The sequence below is a fragment of the Perca fluviatilis genome, chromosome 1, assembly GCF_010015445.1.
Source record: "Perca fluviatilis chromosome 1, GENO_Pfluv_1.0, whole genome shotgun sequence".
NCBI lineage: Eukaryota > Metazoa > Chordata > Actinopteri > Perciformes > Percidae > Perca > Perca fluviatilis.
The window spans coordinates 4365080-4384408 of NC_053112.1; the positions used below are offsets into that span (position 1 = coordinate 4365080).

At 43.4% G+C, this 19329-nt stretch overlaps 1 protein-coding gene across 3 annotated transcripts in view; it reads right to left on the reverse strand.

The window, feature by feature from the left end:
* The window catches only part of ttbk1a (tau tubulin kinase 1a), a 58173-nt gene that overhangs the window by 14886 nt on the left and 23958 nt on the right, over nt 1–19329 (reverse strand). For all 3 annotated transcript variants that reach the window (XM_039815624.1, XM_039815619.1, XM_039815607.1), the window contains exons 10-14: nt 18745–18899; nt 17954–18164; nt 17106–17278; nt 16068–16408; nt 15492–15673 (exon numbers count right to left, since the gene is read on the reverse strand). In XM_039815624.1, coding sequence (XP_039671558.1) covers nt 15492–15673; nt 16068–16408; nt 17106–17278; nt 17954–18164; nt 18745–18899 — 1062 coding nt within the window. The remainder of the gene's footprint in view (nt 1–15491; nt 15674–16067; nt 16409–17105; nt 17279–17953; nt 18165–18744; nt 18900–19329) is intronic.

Genomic DNA, 19329 nt, shown 5'->3' on the forward strand with positions numbered 1-19329 from the left:
GTCAATGCAGATTCTCGCATGATGGAGTTTCCTTCACCGAAATACCATTTTTGACATTTTCCTTTTAAGAAATCTACCAGGAACAACATTTTCAAATTGACATCTTCACATACTTTCACTAAAACCAGCAAATAGCACACGTCACATGTCGATCAACGCTGAAACAGACTCCTGCTACATTAATGTTGTGTAACCCTAACCCCTAACCCCTAGCCCATACAACGTTTACTGACTGTAATGTTATGCTCTCTCATTGCTTGTGAAATGGAGACAATGGCTGTGAAATAAGAAAGCCCTCGCTCTGCTCTACTGGAACTTTTCATTCCTTTTCATAATTAAAAAAAATACCTTCCATCATACAGATTTTTTTCCTTTCCTCAGGCAGCCGTTGTTCTCAGTTCATTTCTGTAAAAATCAACTTGAAATTGAATGCAGATCGTCCATTTCAGATTTTTTCCTCGTTTTTTTTATCTGGTTTTCTGGCAGTTCAGAGCAAAGACAGTTTTCAAAACTCTCTTTGGATGCGGGTTCAAAGATGTTTCAAGTCTTTGCAAGTGGATTTTCATGGAAATGAACTGAAACAAACAAAAAACTGGTGGTTTGGAAATGTTTGAACCACTAGAACGTCTTTTTAAATAACTCTCTTTTCTTTATTTTTCCATCCCCTATTTCACTTATTGCATCTGTGTTTTTGCATCCATATTAACGAGACCCTCGGCCCGGCCTGACCCCCCTCTGCGGTCGACTCAGTGATAAAGTGCAACAGTGAAGTCCAGCGGTCAGAAAATAGTGATGGAAGAGGAAGCACGATTGAAATAAGACACACGGCACAATGTCAGAAAGCTCTAGGAGTTTTTCTGTCAAGCTCGATGACATTTTACAAAACAGACTAAACTACTCCACAGACGAACATCACGTCACCTTTACAACTCTTCATCAAACCGAGAGCGACAGAAAACACCGACACGACAGCCTAAACCTGCCACCCGATGGACTAGTCAACGGTTATCTTACCGTCTCTCCACCAACAAAAAACCAACATCATTTCCTATGGATTGCATTTCTAATTGGCAATCTTTATGAAGGAAGCAGGATCGACTTTGTCCTCTGGAAGATCTGGATTTAACTCAAACACCACATCCAAAACGTGGGACGATGCAGGCGAGACAATGACCAACCTTCTGAAGCTTTTACCGGCTGTGGTTTCGTAAAGTGTTCTTTAAAGCTTTTTATCTTGAGATTATGACTTAATTATCTCATTATCTTGGGACAATAAAGTGCTTCTACATCAACCAACCAGTCCTCTAAACCATACGAGGATATCTATCGTTTGTTCCCCCCCTCTAATCTGACCCACAGGAGAGTTTTTCGACCTCATATCTAAACCAGAGAAGGTAACGATCGCAGTTTTAAACACGTCGTTAACGTTGTGACGTAACGACGTGTTTAGGCATCAAAACTAATTACTATTGCTAAAAAGATGGAGGTTTGGGTTCAAATCAGACGCTCCTTCACTTCCTGAAGGTGACCACGTGACGCGGAACGTGACGTAGCTCTGTTTGTTCCGTAAAGGAAAAAAAAACCTCTTGTTCCCTTTTCTTTTCAAACGGGACATGAACCCCAGTCTCCTGGGTGAAATCCTGGTGAGTCTTTTTTGACCCATCCCCTCCCCAACCTGCCTCCTTACCAGGACGCAAAATTACGAATCCCACTATGGCCACGCCAAGACCCGCCCTTCAATAGCATTCACACACTACTATGCTATTTAACCACTCGAGGTCAATGCCTAACCCCAACCGATTGAGCTGCTATTGAAGGGGCTGGTCTTAGCGTGGCCATAGTAGGATTTGTAATTTCCCTACCAGGACTTTTGGCACTCTTATATTTCCTCACCTTACTTCCTGCTTTGCTTCCGTCAGAACTACTACAGCCACTAGAAACATAAATATAGGTCAGAATGATGCTGGAACAAACTACCTTTGGGGGAGCTTTTCAGGGGAGGACAGTCTCGCAGTAACCCAACAATGACATGACAATCCAGCAGAGATATTTCAGTCTGGACCAACATGTGGGACAGAGCGACCAACTCTTTGTTTAATCTTAAAATCAAAAGAAAATCAAGTCATAATCTCCAGATTAATTAAGCTCCGCGGCTGCTCCAACAAAAAGATGCAACAATCACAAGACAAACTGACACCAGGACCAGAAACAAAGTTATATTTGTGTAACTAATCTATTCTGCACCCACAACAGCCAGTACTACTGTGTGATGTCCCCCCTTCCCATGATGCTCTATGTCACGTTTAACTGCTCAACCCTTCCTACACGCTTAGACAATCCGCCTTTTACGGTTTCCGACAATCATAAAAAATCTACTTAAAAAAGTGTCACATTGAAAACAGGGCGCTTTAAATGCAAAGAGACAGTCAGACGGCCGCCCGCAACAGCAAAAAAACAACCTTTCCTAAAAGGATCTTTTTTCTTAAACAGTCCAGGAAATAAATCAGAAATTCGCTAACTAAAATTTGCAATCGCTACATTCAGCAAAACAGTTGTGACAGGTGATTGATTTTGTTTTGCAAAAATACGTCTTTGTTGTGTTCTTTTCTTGGGTTGAATGTTACGTCGTTTCTATTGTCAATTAGTTTTCTCTCTAGTCAAAGTGTTTTTGTTATTTTTTTTTGTTTTTTTTTTGTTTTGCGAAACATTTATATAAAACCAATATTGTGACGTGATTTAATTCATTTTCTGCTATTTTGTCACACTTTCGGTGTTGTGAGTAAATTTAGTGAAATGTTTGTTTTGTTGTTTTATGATTTTTCATTGTGTATTCGCTCTTGCTAGTACAATGTTGCAGTGTTTCCATTTCTTTTTTTGTGTGAAATATTTGTACTTTCGGGCCACCGTACGTCTACCCAGAGACCCAGCACAGTAACAGTTTCTGTCGTAAAGGCTGAGTTTACATCTTCAGGAAAACCCTTTTCACAGAGAAAACTCACACTCCTCTCTTCACACACAACATTTAATGGAGCTGGAATCAGAGCGAGACGTTCGGGGCCACTGCTTTCGTGTCGGTGAAAGCGGTGTCGGTGTATTGCTCGGTGGGCGGGATGATCGGAGGGGGGAAACGTTGACTCCAAAGTCTCGGTGCAAAAAAAAAAACTTGATCGCCGGGGACGACCTGCATTCCTCGACGATCGCTCCTTCAGTTCAGCAGAGAAAAGCAGAAAATAAATAGATCAATAAACGCACAAATACTGCAAAGCTTAACAGTCCGTTAGCAGCTTCACTCTGTTGGACTTTCCTCTTCTTCACAGAAACAGGAAGGAAATGTTCAGCTTCACATTATTATCCTCCGGTTTGCCAGGTCCACGGCGGCGGCGGCGTGTGCAACATCGGGTTCGCAGAGACGCTGTTTCAGAGTTTATTGCATGGAAAATATTTCCCGTCGTCAGCGCTTTTCTCCTGTTCTTCTTGTTCCTCTGCTTGAAAAGTAGTCTTTAGCGCTACGGGAGTGTGTGTGTGTGTGTGTGTGTGTGTGTGTGTGTGTGTGTGTGTGTGTGTGTGTGTGTAACTACATGTTTAGCAGCACAGCGGTGCCGCCGTGTGCCAGTCGTATGGCTTGTTACGTGTTTTATTATCTGTCTCTCAGTGTTTGTCTGTTGTTGTTTCGTGTGTGTGTGTGTGTGTGTGTGTGTGTGTATGCTGAGCCACCAGCTTTTCTTTTGTTATCTTTTTTTTTTTATAGAAATATGAAATCAACTGTTTGTTCACATTTTCTGACTCTGTTTTGTATTTTTTAAAGGTTGCACTCCATGATTTTTGACCACAAATTCCAGAATTTCCTCACAGCTTTTCAAACTGAAGACAACTAACAAAGTTCATGTCGTAGGCTCCATCTACACCGCTACGGTTTCATTTTTGAAGCGGCGTTTTGAGATTAAAAATGATCTCCGTCCACACAAGAGTTTTAGCTCCAGCAGCAGAACTAATCTGCATCCATATTAACATGTCTGACATCGCGCATCACATGACCGTTCACACACACACTGGGCATGTGCATGGCGATCTGTAAGCTAAACTAACCGATAAGATATCATCGTTTTCCAAATGCGTCCGTCTAGACTACAAAGCAACCCCGGAGTTTTCAAACCTAAAACGGGGGCAGCAGTGTTTCCAAATGTTAAAGTTTTAGGGGCTCGGAGAGACCCAGCAGTAGTGTGGACGTGAGGCGTATAAACTAAAGATATTCATTGTGTTGATGTAGCCTTAGGGGCAAATCAGGGAGTGTATCGTTTACTAAACTTTGGTCACTTTATTTTTAGCAAAAATCAAATAAATTGCAAAGATTTACCACGTGATCATTGTTTAAATAAGGAATGGCTGCTCTTAATAAATTGCCGTTCCACAGTCGTTGATCTACGCGTACCCCTAGAGTTACGTTGGAGTACTACGTCAGATTTCTTTTTTAAATGTAAATTATTTTTTTAATATCAGTCATGCATAATTCCTAGAATGTTATTATACTATGAATGATGACATTAGTGATGTATTCTAACCGTTTAAAATAACATTTAAGTGTTTTTCAGTTACAAAATTGTTGTTTAGTAAATCCAACACTGATGATGCAGCATTGTAGGACATCTTTATATATATATATATATATATATATTAGATATAATAGTCTTTCTTTGTTCCACTAAAACCTTTTTCAAAAAGGGGGGGTACATTGTTTATTTAATTATAACCACCGATCTAGTCCGGCTGTGTGGCCGGGCCCCAAAACTGGTTTATCAGACTCTGCATAACACGTGTGTGTGTGTGTGTGTGTGTGTGTGTGTGTGTGTGTGTGTGTGTGTGTGTGTGTGTGTGTGTGTCTGTGTACAGTATATGTGTGTGTGTATGTCTGTATGTGTGTGTGTGTGTGTGTATATGTGTATATATATGTGTGTGTACATGTCTGTGTCTGTGTGTGTGTGTGTATATGTGTGTGTACATGTGTGTGTCTGTATGTGTGTGTTTGTGTCTCTGTATACGTATATGTGTGTGTACATGTGTGTGTGTATGTGCCTGTATATGTGTGTGTGTTCCGAGTCCTCTCAGCTGCTGTTCTTGTTCATGAGCTTGGCTAACATCTGCTGCAGCTGCGTCCGCGACACGTTGAGCACCGAGTGTCTGCTGCGCGGGCTGCCCGGCGTCGGCAGCGTGCCGGCGTGCCGGCGCCGCACGGAGGCGCCGGCGGCGGCGGTGATGTGGGCGGGGCTGCTCTCGGCCGAGCGGCTCCTCTGGATGAAGCTGCCGCCTCCGTGCGGATAGTGCTCCGTCTCCAGCGTGGAGGAGGAGAAGACGTAGGAGGCCAGCCGCCGCAGCTGATTGGGCCGCGCCGGGTGCCGTTCCTCATCCAGCTGCAGACAGACCAATCAGAGAGAGGGAGGGAGGTTAGCACGCGCAGACCCACTCTAAAGGTAAATATTTCAATGTATTTAAATGTTTCATGTTTTCCTACAACTAACGTCCTCCCAACACTGTGATGTCACTTCCTGCCCTTGTCTCTTCCCCCGCCCTGACCAGGCGTTAGACACGAGAGAGCTGATTGGTGCTCTCACACATCTAAAGCCTTCAGCCGATTGGTTAAGAGGGTCAAGCTTAGCACCTTTTAAACATAAACTTCAATTTAAAGTGCTGTAGGGCAAAGTGGGTTTAGAGACTAATGCAAATCAAATATGAATAAAAAATAAAATGTATTTAAATTTTTTTTAAATAAATATAGATAAAATATGGATGGCCCAAAAAAATAAAAAATAAAATATGGATAACATAATTATGTAAAAGATGGATGGCCAAAAAACGTTAAAGAAATTATTAAAACATAAATAAATATTACTTACATAAAATATGGATGGCTAAAAAAATTAATTACGTAAAAAATACAAATATTAAAAATAATAATACAAAATAAATAAAACAATATCAATCATTTAAAAAAATACATAAATAAGAATAAAAACTAAAACCATAAAATGATCAGACATACGGTAAAAGCAAGACTGAAGAAGTTTTTAGGCTGCGAGGGGGAGGAGCCTCGGGCGTGTTACAGCTACAGCTATCATTGGCTAGTTCCAAGCTAACAAACAGTTCAGAGAGCCAATCGGCTGTTAGCTGTGTGGGTTGCCAGATTGGTCAGACTAGCACCCGTCTAGCTGCACATGAAAATACCCCCCACACCCACACACACACAAAGAAGCACTTTTAAAAAGGGGACACACCAGCACGAACACTGCACATACTGTAGCTCGCTAAAGTCTACATCTTCTGCACTTCTGAAGGAACAAATCACTACTGGAGATGCAGAGAAAAGAAAAAACAAGGGAACACAAGAGAAAGATGGAGTCGTCAAGCACACAAAACACAGACACACGACGTAGGAGAAAAAATAATCAAAAAAGATATGGGAGGAAATATGTCTGAACAGAAGGGAAAAGGAAGAGGAAGGGGGAGGAACAGAAACTGAGTGAGAGAACAGAGGTAAAGGACTATTCCTAAACTGTGCTTACCCCGAAACATCACTTTATTTCTTCTTGTGTTGTCCCAATGGCGCCCTCGCTCTTTTCTGTGTCTCCTCGGGCGAGTCAAACTCGACATACTGTGTACTTTTAAAAGCGATAGCTTGGGGGCAAAGGCATCAGTCGTTATGTGGAGGGGGAGGGGGAAGGGAGGGAGAGGAGGGGAGAATTGGAGAGGAATAAAAAAGAGAATGGCAGTCCTCGATGGTTGGCGGCGGGCGCGGAGGGCTCGCTCTGAGTCTATAGCCGGAGCTCGCTAAGGAATATCGCTAAAACTGTGTGGGTTTGTGAGTGTGTATGCGTAAGTTTCAGCTCGGCAGTAAAACAGTGAGACGTTACGCTGCAGGTAAAGTGAAAACAAAAGGTATTGAGTAGTGAGGATGGAAAAAAAAACGTCCAGCCTGTAAAAACAGCAGCCGCCAAGTATGGAGGACCAAACCTGACGTGTTAGTGGATAAATAAATGAGTGCATGAAGAAATCAAATGGTCACATACACTGAAACGCAAAAAATGGATTTGAAAAAAGAAAGAAAGAAAGAAAAGAAAAAAGAATCAATAGAAGAAAAACTCTCACTGCAGGAAAAATGAGATATATAACTCCTGAGGTGAAAATAAAAGTGAAGCCCAGTGATTCCACGTTTATTTTCCATGGAAGCAGCTGTGCATCTTCAGACTCCCCAGAGGTTAAACCCTAATGATTCTGGTGACCCCCGCTGAGCTTTCCTCTCTAGTGCCACCATCAGGACAAAATCTCAAAAGAAATACACACATATATATACACACACACACACACACACAAATCAAAAAATAAAATGAAATGTCCTGATCCTCAGAGGATCCACTCTTTCCTTTAGCGCCACCCTCAGGACAAACTTTACATGTTTATCTCGACTGTGTTTCTTTCAGCCTGCTCTCACAGAATTCCGTGAAATGATCACGAACTGTTAACAGCTCATTACGTGGTGGCTGCACCGAATGTGTGAACATTCACACATTCCACTACGGAAAACAATGCCAATGTAAGGTCAATGAGAAGATGACGTAGCATTAAGAGCGACTACGGTAGCGAGTAGTATAAAAGCCCGAAAACCCGCTTACCACAACCTTTACCTTGTTCATTTCACGGAAATTCTGTGAGACCAGGTTGGTTTCTTTATATTGTGGCTTTAATGTAATGAACAGTGCAGCCTCTGGGGGGCGCTGGCAGCACTTCAAGTTCCACTTTATTTATCGTTAGAAAAGGAAATTTGGTGAGCAGCAGGATATCTAAAAAGACACATACACATACACTTTCTACTGAAAGGGGCCCATTACACCGAGAAGCGTCGCGAGAAACGTGTCGTCAGCAAACCGTTGTTTCCCTCTGGTACTGAACACCTGGCATGCGCTCCTTTCATGCACGGCACTTTGCTTTTTTAAGCATTTTATTAGACGCGCATACAAGTGAGCGAGACGCAAGCTAAAACTAGCTTCACTTCCTTCCTGTTGTGATGACAGCAGCATTTAGCTTCCTGCCTGTCTATGCTGTTTATATGTCACAGTAACAACTATAAAATAACACTGTATGATTGGCTGGAGTTGGACTACATTAACATAACATTAACGTTACCGGGCTTAACTGACTCTAACTTAGCGTAAATAACAATGTTAACACATTAATAAGTCTATATCGACAGCGTGACATTTCTGGGATTTCTCTGATGCCGCCGGATGCATGTCTTTTCGCCGGATGTCCGTCCCCTTCCTCTGTCTCTGTGTTGGGGTTCTAACCTCTGGTGGATTTGTGAGGACTATGGTTAACTGGTCCTCAGATCTCTGCAGGGTAAATCCAGACAGCTAGCTAGACTATCTGTCGAATCGGAGTTTTCTGTTGCACGACTAAAACTACTTTTGAACGTACGCATGTTCCACCAAAACCAGTTCCTTCCTGAGACTATTTAGCAGAGGCACCGTGGCTCCATCCGGAGCTTAGCCTCGCCCGCGATGATTGTGATTGGTTTAAAGAAATGCCAATAAACCAGAGCCCGTTTTTCTCCCATCCAGGAATGCTTTGTGGACTAGCCAGACCTTCCTCTGTGGTGCTGTGGAGGAGTTTTGTTTCCGTTAATCCCATTTGAAGACCGCTCCACCGGTCCAGCAATGTTTTGCCCCAACGAGGCGCCTTCAGCGACGCCTGTCGGTGTGATCGGCCCCTTAGTGTGATTAAATTATGAAATTTTCAATTTCATTCATACAGTTTTTTCTCCTAATTAGTCAGGTTTGGTCCTCCATAGAAACAAATATGTTTCCGTTTGTTTTTAAAGCCTGTCCGTTTATCAGAACCTTGTATTATTTAGTCCTAAAATAACTTTTAATTCTACGGAGTGTTTAGTGTTTAAATTAACTTTAATGAATCTTTTATTGCGTTCATCTGTAATTCACGGAGGCCCAGAAGTCCTGAAAGATAACTAATTTCTTATCTTGTCCGCACGCCATATTTGAAAGAAAACATTATCTTTTGGGACTTTGGGGCCTCCTTCTTAAAGGGTTGTGTTCTATAGTGATCTGAGAAGATGTCTTTTTCATCTTCAGCTACCAGTACACACATACGTGGTGTGTTTTAGCGACCTTGTGATCTGTACGTGTTGAGATGTTGAGTCTGTTGTTAGAGTTGATGACAGTGTGACTGCAGCCTGCAGAAATTCATAGCCCTGTAACGAGTAAAATACAGCTTGTTTTCCAAAAGCTGGTATTCAGTACTTCAGAGCCGGAGTATAAAAATATACTGTAGACCTTTCACCCATCATGCACTGCAGCCCTCTAACATTCCCCGGAGAAGCTGTATGTGAGAACACAGATGTGTGAATCATTCAGAGTGGACATGAAGCGGTCTTTACCCCGCCAGCTCCCGAGTGCAAAGTCTGGGTAATGTCCGGCTAAATCGAATGTGTGAACAGAGACGCTCGCCGTCCGGAGAATTGACAGCGAGCGGGTGGGATGGAAGACGTTACTATTTGGATGTTTCTATCTGGATGTTTCTATCTGGCTCCAAACCAGAAGAACACAAACATCCGAGGGTGAAGAAGAAGAAGAAGAAGAAGAAGAAGAAGGATGATTTACATGACGACGCCAACTGAAATGTCTAACGTTGACAAGCAGAGATTCAGGAACTTCTGTCGGTGAACCCTATTTCCCAACAGGTGCTGCGACCCCCGCGAGAAATCGCTGCCATTCAAGTAAATGCTTGATGTTCCAGCAGCCGCGACAAGGCGCGTCCCAAAAGTGTGTGTGAAGCGGCTCTCCGCTCCCGAAAAGATACCACCCAGGTCTGTTTTCACGCGAGCTGCGGGGGCCTTCGGACAGCCGTCAGGACGTGAAACAGCGAGACCATCCAGTCAATTTACCAAAAGACACCCCCCTCTCCCAATATCGTTTATGTCTCCTCTACAACACCACGGACAACGAGAGATTCCTCTTGGAGATGAAAAAACATAACAGACATCACAGATCCTTTTAAAGGTGCAGTAGGTAAGCCTTATAAAACTACCTTTCTGTCATATCTGCTGAAACTGACCCTATGTTCCAGTAGAACTACATGAAGCAGGTCATTTAAAAAAATTAATCCGGCTCCTCTGGCACCACCTACAGCCTGTAGTGTGATTTGCAAAAATCCACAGCTCCCTATTCAGATGCACCAATCAGGGCCAGGGGGGTGTCTAACTGCGTGTCAATCATTGCTCATGCACACGCATTCATTCTCCCTTGTGGGGGGAGGGGTTTAGGAGACTTTCTTTGTCAATGTTCAAATTTTTGAGTCAGAAAGTCCTGGATCTTCGCAATCCTACCTATGGCAACTGTAATAGAATTATGAAACACGGGACGTGATGGTAAACTGTCCATTGTGCCAATGGATGGTATGAGGTTTGCCTTGATGTTGAGAGTGGCGTGAGAGCTGTATCTGAGATGTGGGAAAGATGTAAATTTCGGGACACATCATCATTAGTGTACCTTTGAATCAGGGGGTGTTTCGGCCTTTCAACACTAGACACCCTCATCAAACGTGGTCAGCTATAGGGTGATCGAACCTGAGCTTGAGTCCCATGCCCAATCATGAGAATTGCCTGGTTGTTTAAAATGCGCAGCCCATGTGACTATGCAAGGCAGGGGGCATGCTCTTCCCTGAGTCAAGCCTAAAGCTGACCGCATACCTTGCGGACAACTCCAGAAAAGAGAAGGCATGGAGTTTAACTGCAGGAATGTCTGGAGGGGAAGGTAGATACTAGCTTATTAAACACCTTATTGTTCTGTAAAGAACTTGTAGAGACAATAAAATCTGCGAGTCGGACAGCAAGACACTCCACTTCTGAGAGACTCCCGTTGTGGTATGGCGTGTGGCGGAGGATGGAACAAAACCGGAACGCAGCCAGAACGCAGCCCAGTGGAAAATGGGGGGGGGGGTTACACCCGGTGCTGAAATCCTCGGACAGATTCAAGGAACAGCGAGAGACTCGGTTGTTCATGAGAAAATGAATAACCGGCTCTGTAATGTCCTGCCTCCTGGATGATCTACCCAGGCGCCACATTTCGCCTAAACCAAACGGAGAAGAAAGGAGAAAGGAAACTTTGGACAATGACCTGAACTGATTCCTCTGACATTACCCGGAATTCAAATGTAAATCCTTGAGTCTCAAACACAATGAGGACTCGCAGCCAGAAAGAGAGCCGACCCTGACTGAACGACAAACTACGACCACCGAGTTGAAGCGAAAGCGAAGTTGATCGACATGATCTTTGGAGTGCTTTTTTAGTTTATTCTTCACACAGAACACACAGACAACAAGATGTTGAAGACCTTTTGCCTCTAAAAAGTTGCAGCCTCACTAGAATGAGTCGAAATGAAGGGTTGGAGCTCCAACACATCACATCGCTCACAAATACACATCTGTCCTACGTCATAGAAAACAGACTCTGCATCAGACAAAAGCATCAGCACTGGACGTTTTCTGCAGGGTTCGAGTTACAGTACGTGAGAGAAAGCATCAAATCATGAATCTGTGGGGGTCACTAATGCCACCAGCCATTATTTTAATCACAAATAATGCATTTATCAATGTTATACGTATGATTTATGTTTAGGTGTAGAATATTAAACTTTAAGCAGTTAAAGTTGTATTTGTGCTCGTTGCAAAAGAGCTGTGTGCAGTCATTGAGGAAGTGGTTAAAAGTACTCTGGGTGAACTCTGATGCACAGAATGTTAAGCTTAAGCCTTTAACTATAGTTTAAGCCTTTGACTATAGTTTAAGCCTTTGACTATAGTTTAAGCCTTTAACTATAGTTTAAGCCTTATATGGCATAAAAGTGCATTGTGTACCAGAAAGATAAATAGAAAAACAAGAAAGACAGTTAAAGTTGCGAGAACAGAAGAGGAAGTTGCACCACACAGAGGCCCGACCTTGGCGTGCGTGTTTGTGAAGATAACAGTTTCTGCCTACAAGACACCCCCTGTGAGGGGACGGTAAAAGCTTAAGGGAGAGAATAGATCTGGGTTCACTTCGGACGAGATCCTGGTGGACCAGCTCTGACTTGATGTCTGTTGCTAGGGAAACTTAGTCTCTGTTTGTGAACCCACAGCTGTGTTGTAACTCTTATGCTGGACTCAGTAAACTTTGCTTAACTGAACTCTTCGTCTCAGATTGATCCTTGTGTTCTGGTAAACTTAAGTCCGATAAAAAGAAGGCACAGTAATTAGGTAATTGGAGTCAGATTTCTCTGGCCTTAGAGCCTTATTTCGGACAAATTCCCAAAACACAGGCCAAAATAAACTTGTTTTCCAAAAGAACTACGCACCATAGTCTTTCAGGAAAGACAGTATGGCTGCACTTCACCAACAAACTTTGAAACAGCTTTGTTAATTAATCTCCCACACCAAGCTCAGATTATAACTCGAACCCTGCATTTCTGCAAACCCCGGATGCTGCTCAGTGACAACATTGTTTTTATGTCCAATGTCAGTGTTCTTACACTTCTCACTTTATTAAGGTACCGATGAAAAAAACATTTCACTTTTGAAATTTGAAATTATGTCCAGTAAGCATCCTGTAATATTCGTACAACATAATCACGTATACTGTATGAATTCAGATATAAATGCAAAAGGTGTTACAGAAAATGACCAAATAATAAATGATTTAGTTAGAATATGAACTTCAGCTGTGTTAAAGTAAATAATGGTTGAGGTTAGGGAAGAAAATGAGCATTTCTTTCAGGTCTGTTTTCAATAGTCTTCAGGGTTCATTGCCCGAGGGCCTGGGGAAAAGAAAACGCCACATCGGGCAAGTACATACATGTACTATATATATAAAAACCCACTTGCCCGAACCAAAAAACAACCTTTGTTTCCCATCATCATTTCGTTATACAGGATTGTAACCTTCTAACAGTTCCCCAGTGATGTACAGGTCTTTGAATAAACACTCCTATGTTATCCATGTTTACAGTGTTGTTAAAGCTATAGTTATGTTTTGTTCTCTCATGGATTTTTTTTTATACTTTTGTTTGCGCTCTTTTTTTTTTTTTTTTTTTTTTTTAGCCCCGCCTCTCCTCCCCTCCCTCTTTCCCCTCCTCCCCCCCTTTTTTTTTTTTTTTTTTTTTTCCCCCCACACACCGGGGGCCGCCTTGGGTGAACCCCGGGGCCCCTTTCACACTCGTTCACCCTGAACTGAATCTTCAAAACTGTGTGTGTGTGTGTGTGTGTGCACGTGCATGTGTGTGCATTCATGTGTGTGTGCGTTTGTGTGTGTGTGTGTGTGTGTGTATGTGAGTGTGTGTGCACCCGGTTGTGTGTGTGTGCCTATATTCATGTGCATGTGCGTGTGTGTGTGCATGTCTGTGTGTATGTGTGTGTGTGTGCGCGACAATGTGTGTGTGTGTGTGTGTGTGTGTGTGTGTGTGTGTGTGTGTGTGCATTTATGTTTGTGTGTGTGTGTGTGTGTGTGTGTGTGTGTGTGTGTGTGTGCATGTCTGTGTGTGAAAAAACACAGCAGAACAACAACAACAGAAGATGAACACATGGTCAACATCCCGACACACGTTGTGTCCCATTCACTCCTTCAGAATAAAGCAACGGTCCAAAGCAAAAGCAACGAGATGGGAAAAGATTTCATCTCCGCTCCACAATGACGAGGGAAAAACGGTGGCAGCAGCGCTCACACAGCTGTACTTTCTGCAGCGCGTCCCCCGAGCTGAGCGTCATGTGACACGTGTGACAGCTGTCCAGCTGCAGACAGACACACTCACACACTGCACGAGTCTGTCTGCTTTAAAGGACGACTCCAGCACCTGTCCAGATGTTTGGCTCATTCAGATAAGATAAGATAAGATAAGATAGACTTTATTAATCCCACACTGTAGAAATTCCTGTGCTACAGCAGCTCAAAATAAAAATTTACACACATCAAGACGGTGAACTGTGTACCAAGTGAGCAGATGAGGACAGAACTAAAGCTACGTTCACACCACATGACTTTCAAAGAGATCGGATCTTTGATACTGTTGGCAACTATTTATCTACAGTATACAACTTTTGTGATGTCAGTTTGTTAAATGTGAATATTTTCTAGTTTATTCTCTCCTCTTTGACAGGAAACTGAAGATCTTTGAGTTGTGTCAAAAAAGTGTCAAAAAAGGTCTAATCATTTCAGCTGGACTTGTGGGCCATTATATTGTTGGCTAGTTTCATTTATAATAAAACATATTTCATGAACTGCATGTGTTTTGTGTGCAGGAATCTTAATGTGTAAAGTAAGTAGTAACTAAAGCTGTAACAGATGAATGTAGTGGAGTAACTAAAGTAACTAGTAACTAAAGCTGTAACAGATGAATGTAGTGGAGTAACTAAAGTAACTAGTAAAGTAAAAAGTACAATATTTAGTTTAAAGTACAATATTTCTCTCTGAAATGTATCAGAGTAGAAGTAGAAAGTGGCATGAAAAGAAAAGACTCAAGTAAAGTACAAGTACCTCAACATTTGGACTTTATGTACAGTACTGGAGTAAATGTACTTAGTTACATTCCACAGCTGTGTGAGTGAAAAATCTGTGCTGAAGTTGTGTAGTGTGAACTGGGCATACAGTACGTATATTTAACTTTAGCGCCCTCCTGCTTTCTTAGAGTTTCCTAAAGTGAAGTAAAAAGCTGCAGAGTCCTCAACACTGAGATGAGCCGAGGCTCGGATGGTGCCGGAGTCGTCCTTTAAGCTGCGTGTTGGCCGACAGATAAACGAGGCGGAGCAGCAGCCGCCATCTGAGCGGTGAACCTTTACACTTGTGGCTAGCAGGGCTACAGCTACGAACAGCCGGAAGTTACGCTAAATGACACTAAATCTAGGCTAATATCAGTGTTTTCCCCTCAGTGTGTGGAAGACTTAGGAGCACGTATATGACAGCAGGGTAAGGGCTCCTCCCTCAAGAAAATGTTACGTTTTTCAATAAAACAAACATGCAATTTTATTTTGGAACATTATCATTAGCATATGTGTCTAAAAGGTTGGAAAAGCTAGAGCAGATCATGAATAAATCACACTCAAAAAGCTTAAATATAAAACTTACTCTACATGCATAAATACTAAACTACAATCATTAGCTCTAGTTAGTTTTGATGCTCACATTGATTTTACATTGATTTAGCTTTAGGTCAATATAATGGCGGGGAAAACCTTGAATATAATAATATATTTTTAATACTTTCATGAAGGAAATGTGTGTTCGTTCCTCGGGAATGTTTCAACCCAATCCACAATCTTTTCCCCAAACTTAACGAGTCAATTTGGTGCCTAAACTTAACTGTCGCCGTAGCCGTATCCCGCTAGCGCTAACCGCCCTGTACAGCGGCTGCCCACTTCCTCATCTGTCCGCCAACATCTGCTCTTATTGGCTGGCTGCGCCTCTTACCGGTCTGTTGGGTCCGATGGGGTCCGACTCTCTCCGGCGGGGGCGTCCCGACGGCAGCGAGTGGCAGGGCGACTGGGCGGGGCTGCCGCCGCTCCTCCGCGACGCCTCCTCCTCCGTTAGCGTTAGCATCCCACGGCTGCTGTCCCGGGTGTGGGTCTTCGGACGAACCACCAGCTCGCCTCCTGCACGGAAACAAAATGTTAGTCAGAGGGAATAGAGGCGGGAAGACTGCAGCAAGACACCAGTTACAGTGTTACTGTACTTAAGTTAAGAATTATCACCTAATGTACTTTACTTGGTTGTTCACATTTATCATAGAGTATCACGAGAAAGCTAAAATTGTTTTCGGACTGGAGCGACATGAATGTTTAATAAAAGTCGAAAGACGCGTCCAACAGAGTGGCCAAAAGAGCGTCCAAAGAAGCGTCCAAAAAAAGCATCGAAACATCGAAAGAAGCGACAAAAAAACGACAAAGGCGGCAAAAAAACCCGAAAGTAGAAGCAACGAAGAGGTCAAAAAACCCTAGGCACTGAAACAAAATGTTAACCAGAGTTAAATAGGCGGGAAGCTTGTACCTGCGGCCCTGAGCCTTCGGCGTTCCTCCTGCTCCTCCAGGGGGCGGAGCTCCTCGGGCTCCTCATCCGTGGTCCCCGACGTGGTTGGCTGGAAGTCTCGGAGCTCCGCCTCTTTGTCGATGATCACCCACTCTTTGCTGTCGAAGTCCTCCTCCTCGGCCAGCGGCACCGAGCGGATGAAAGCGTTGCTGTGCGCCTCCTGGTCCACCGACGCCACCGACATCTCCTGGCGCCCGCTGGCCTGCCGGTCGCCGCGGCAACCGGGGTCTACAGAAAGCATCTGAGCCGGCTGGGAGGAGTAGACGTGACGCGACGGAGAGCCAAGCATGTCCAACCGGGACCTGGAGACATAACAACAGACGCTTTAAACTGTAACTTTTTTCCAACCTGGACACTATTGTCCCACACACACACACACACACACACAGAGTTTGACTACCTGTATTACACATTATGATAACGTTCTTAAAGGGTAATTTAGTAATTTCGGTCTATCTCTGCAGGGATCCTTTCCATAACGTTGTCATATACTTAGAATAATAATCTGAGTCTGTCAGCGGCAACAACAGAACTTTTAGTGGCAGTGCACAATTGCCCAATAACTATATATTCTCGCTTAATACTGGACCCATTTGAAAGATTGTTGTTCCCGTCAGTCACTTAAGCGCGAAACATGGGAAAATAGAGTCCAGGTTGACCTGGCAGTTTCACCTCCTGGGCACTGCCAGGTGCTCTTGAGCAAGGCACCGTACCTCAACCACTCAGGGCGCTGCTCCAGCACTGGCAGCCCACTCACTCTGACATCTCTCCATTTGTGCATGAATAGGTCCTGAGCATGTCTGTGTGTATTTCAGGCCTGTGTGTAGTGATTTCTAACAAACAGAGTGTAAATTGTAATTTCCCCACTGGCGATCAATAAACTGTATAAATTATTATTATTAATGCCGTCAAATCACAAACCAAAATAAAAACATAGTGATTCCACATTTTAAATTTCTAAATGTGAATCTAAATGAGTTTCCTGAAGTTTTGGCTCACCTCTGTCCATAGGCGTCGACGCGGCCCTCGGCAGCAGACAGGCGCTCAGATTCGGGGCTGTTGACCCGGCGGTACCGTAAGGACCGACCCTGACCCGTCGGTGACTCTGGGGCTCCACCGCGGACCGGCGACGCTGGACACGCGCCCCGACCCGACTCCTCCTCCTGAGCACCCTGAGGACGGACAGGAAGTCATGTTTTTCAGTAGATGTTTAAAGCAACACCAAAGCACTTTTCCTCTTCGGTCCCCCTACAGGTTGGAAGCGGTATTGTGTCCATTATGTCTCATTGGAACTACAGATCCGCTACCCGATCTGGCAAACTTGCATAATGCGGTTATAGCCGCTAGAGGGTGAAAAAAATTCTAAGTGAATGCAGAAGTGCCGTTCACCCTGTTACAAGTTGATGAACCACTGAAACGATTTTGGAAACATTATTTTAAGGTGCAAAAGAATCTTTGGTGTTGCTTTAAATGTTTTTTGAGGCCTAAAAGTGTCAGACCAGAATGTCTTGTGTAGAAGAGAATAGATCTTCATTGTCATTGTTTTCCAACAAGGAAACACAGTTTAGCTGCTCTCAAGACACTTGAAATTATAGACGAACAGAAATAAAAAATTGAAATAGTAAAATATAAAATATATAAATATATCATATCTCGTTGCAGTGCCACCCTGTGACCCCCTTCAAGCCCCGCCCCTGAACAGGAAGTACAATATCTTTCTCTAACATCTAGTGGGGTGGAACTATAAATGAGCATACGCTGCATAAATATGAACTGAAGCTAAAGGTTAGACTTCTGTTTAACATTTTTCAAACTATCAGCCGGGCTGTTCCCATAACGGTTCGGACCTTGTTCAGGCTGATCCTGAGTCTGTTGCGGTTGAAGTCCGTGTCTTCCCAGGCCTCTCCGGTGTCCCCGGCGAGGGGGACGCCCGTCTCTCCGAGGGGGCGGCTGGGCGGCGCCGGCGGTGCGTTCTCCTGATCGCTGAGATGTTCGTCCTGCAAAACGTCGTCCGTGTTCTCCCGCTGCAGATCTCCGGGAACCGGCGTCACGATGGCTCTGTGGACGCAGATTTCAGAAACTCATTTTATCATTTACTTGAAGGCTATTCTGGTTCTTTTGGTTCTTTTCTTTTAACAAACTGGGAATAGTTTTAGATATTCTGCCATCCAGGCAGCCTTTTGGTTGTAGTTCATGTGTAACGAATTACAATAATTACTCACGTTACTGTAATGTTTTTGTGTACTTTGACTTCTTAAGTAAAATTATTACGCCATTTTTAATATCTGTAAATTTACTTTTACGAAGTATGTTTTAAGTATTTGGCTATTGTACATGCCCCAGAACTTTATTTTATTGTCCAGTTTGACAGTCCGTCATAACGGAAAAAAATTCTTCAGGGCTAAATTACGTGGTATTGGATCGGAGCATAAACTCCAGTACTTTCCGATACTGATACCACCATTTTAGGCAGTATTGGAGGCTATTCTAATACTGGTTTCGGTATCAGATCACCTCTAGTATTTTGTAATATAATTTATGTAGTTATTATGTTTAATGTTTGAGTCTTTTTTTCCCGGCTGCCAGACTTGTTTCTTGAACCCGTCTTTGTTTCAGCGGTGATGGATTGGGTTCTTACCCCACCATGGCGGCGGTGGGCCGGGTGTTGTGCTGTGGTTGGGTGGAGGCACTGGTCGACAGCGTGACATCACCTCCTCCCTTCTCCCAATCGAAAGGCTCGTTCTCGGTGATGATTCGCTCCTTCATGCTGTTCTCAAACACCGACATCAGCAGCTGGAACAAAAACAGCGAGACGGACTCATGGATCTGTTCACTGTCCACTATTCAGTGGAGAAAGAAGCTCACAAGAAATTGTTGGATTCTCTCTGACCAAAATTAGTTTTATGGTCAGGCTTTTATACAAAGTTACAGGAAGCAACAAATAACAAAGGCTGAGAAGACATTCCCTCACAAAACTATCGGAGTAGATTTGCATAGACCCAATACCGTCTGCTCAAACTATTGGAAAACGCATAGGTGAGATTTACAGGGGGGAAGGGCGCTTTACAAACCCCCCCACCAATAATCAAAACTGGCCAGTGCAACCCTCTCCAAAAACCTGTAATAATTTGCTTTACATAAATAAAGACATTTGCACCATAACTTGATGGAGAAAAAGGCCCAAATTGTTGCAGAAAACATCACCAGAATACAGAAAATGAAG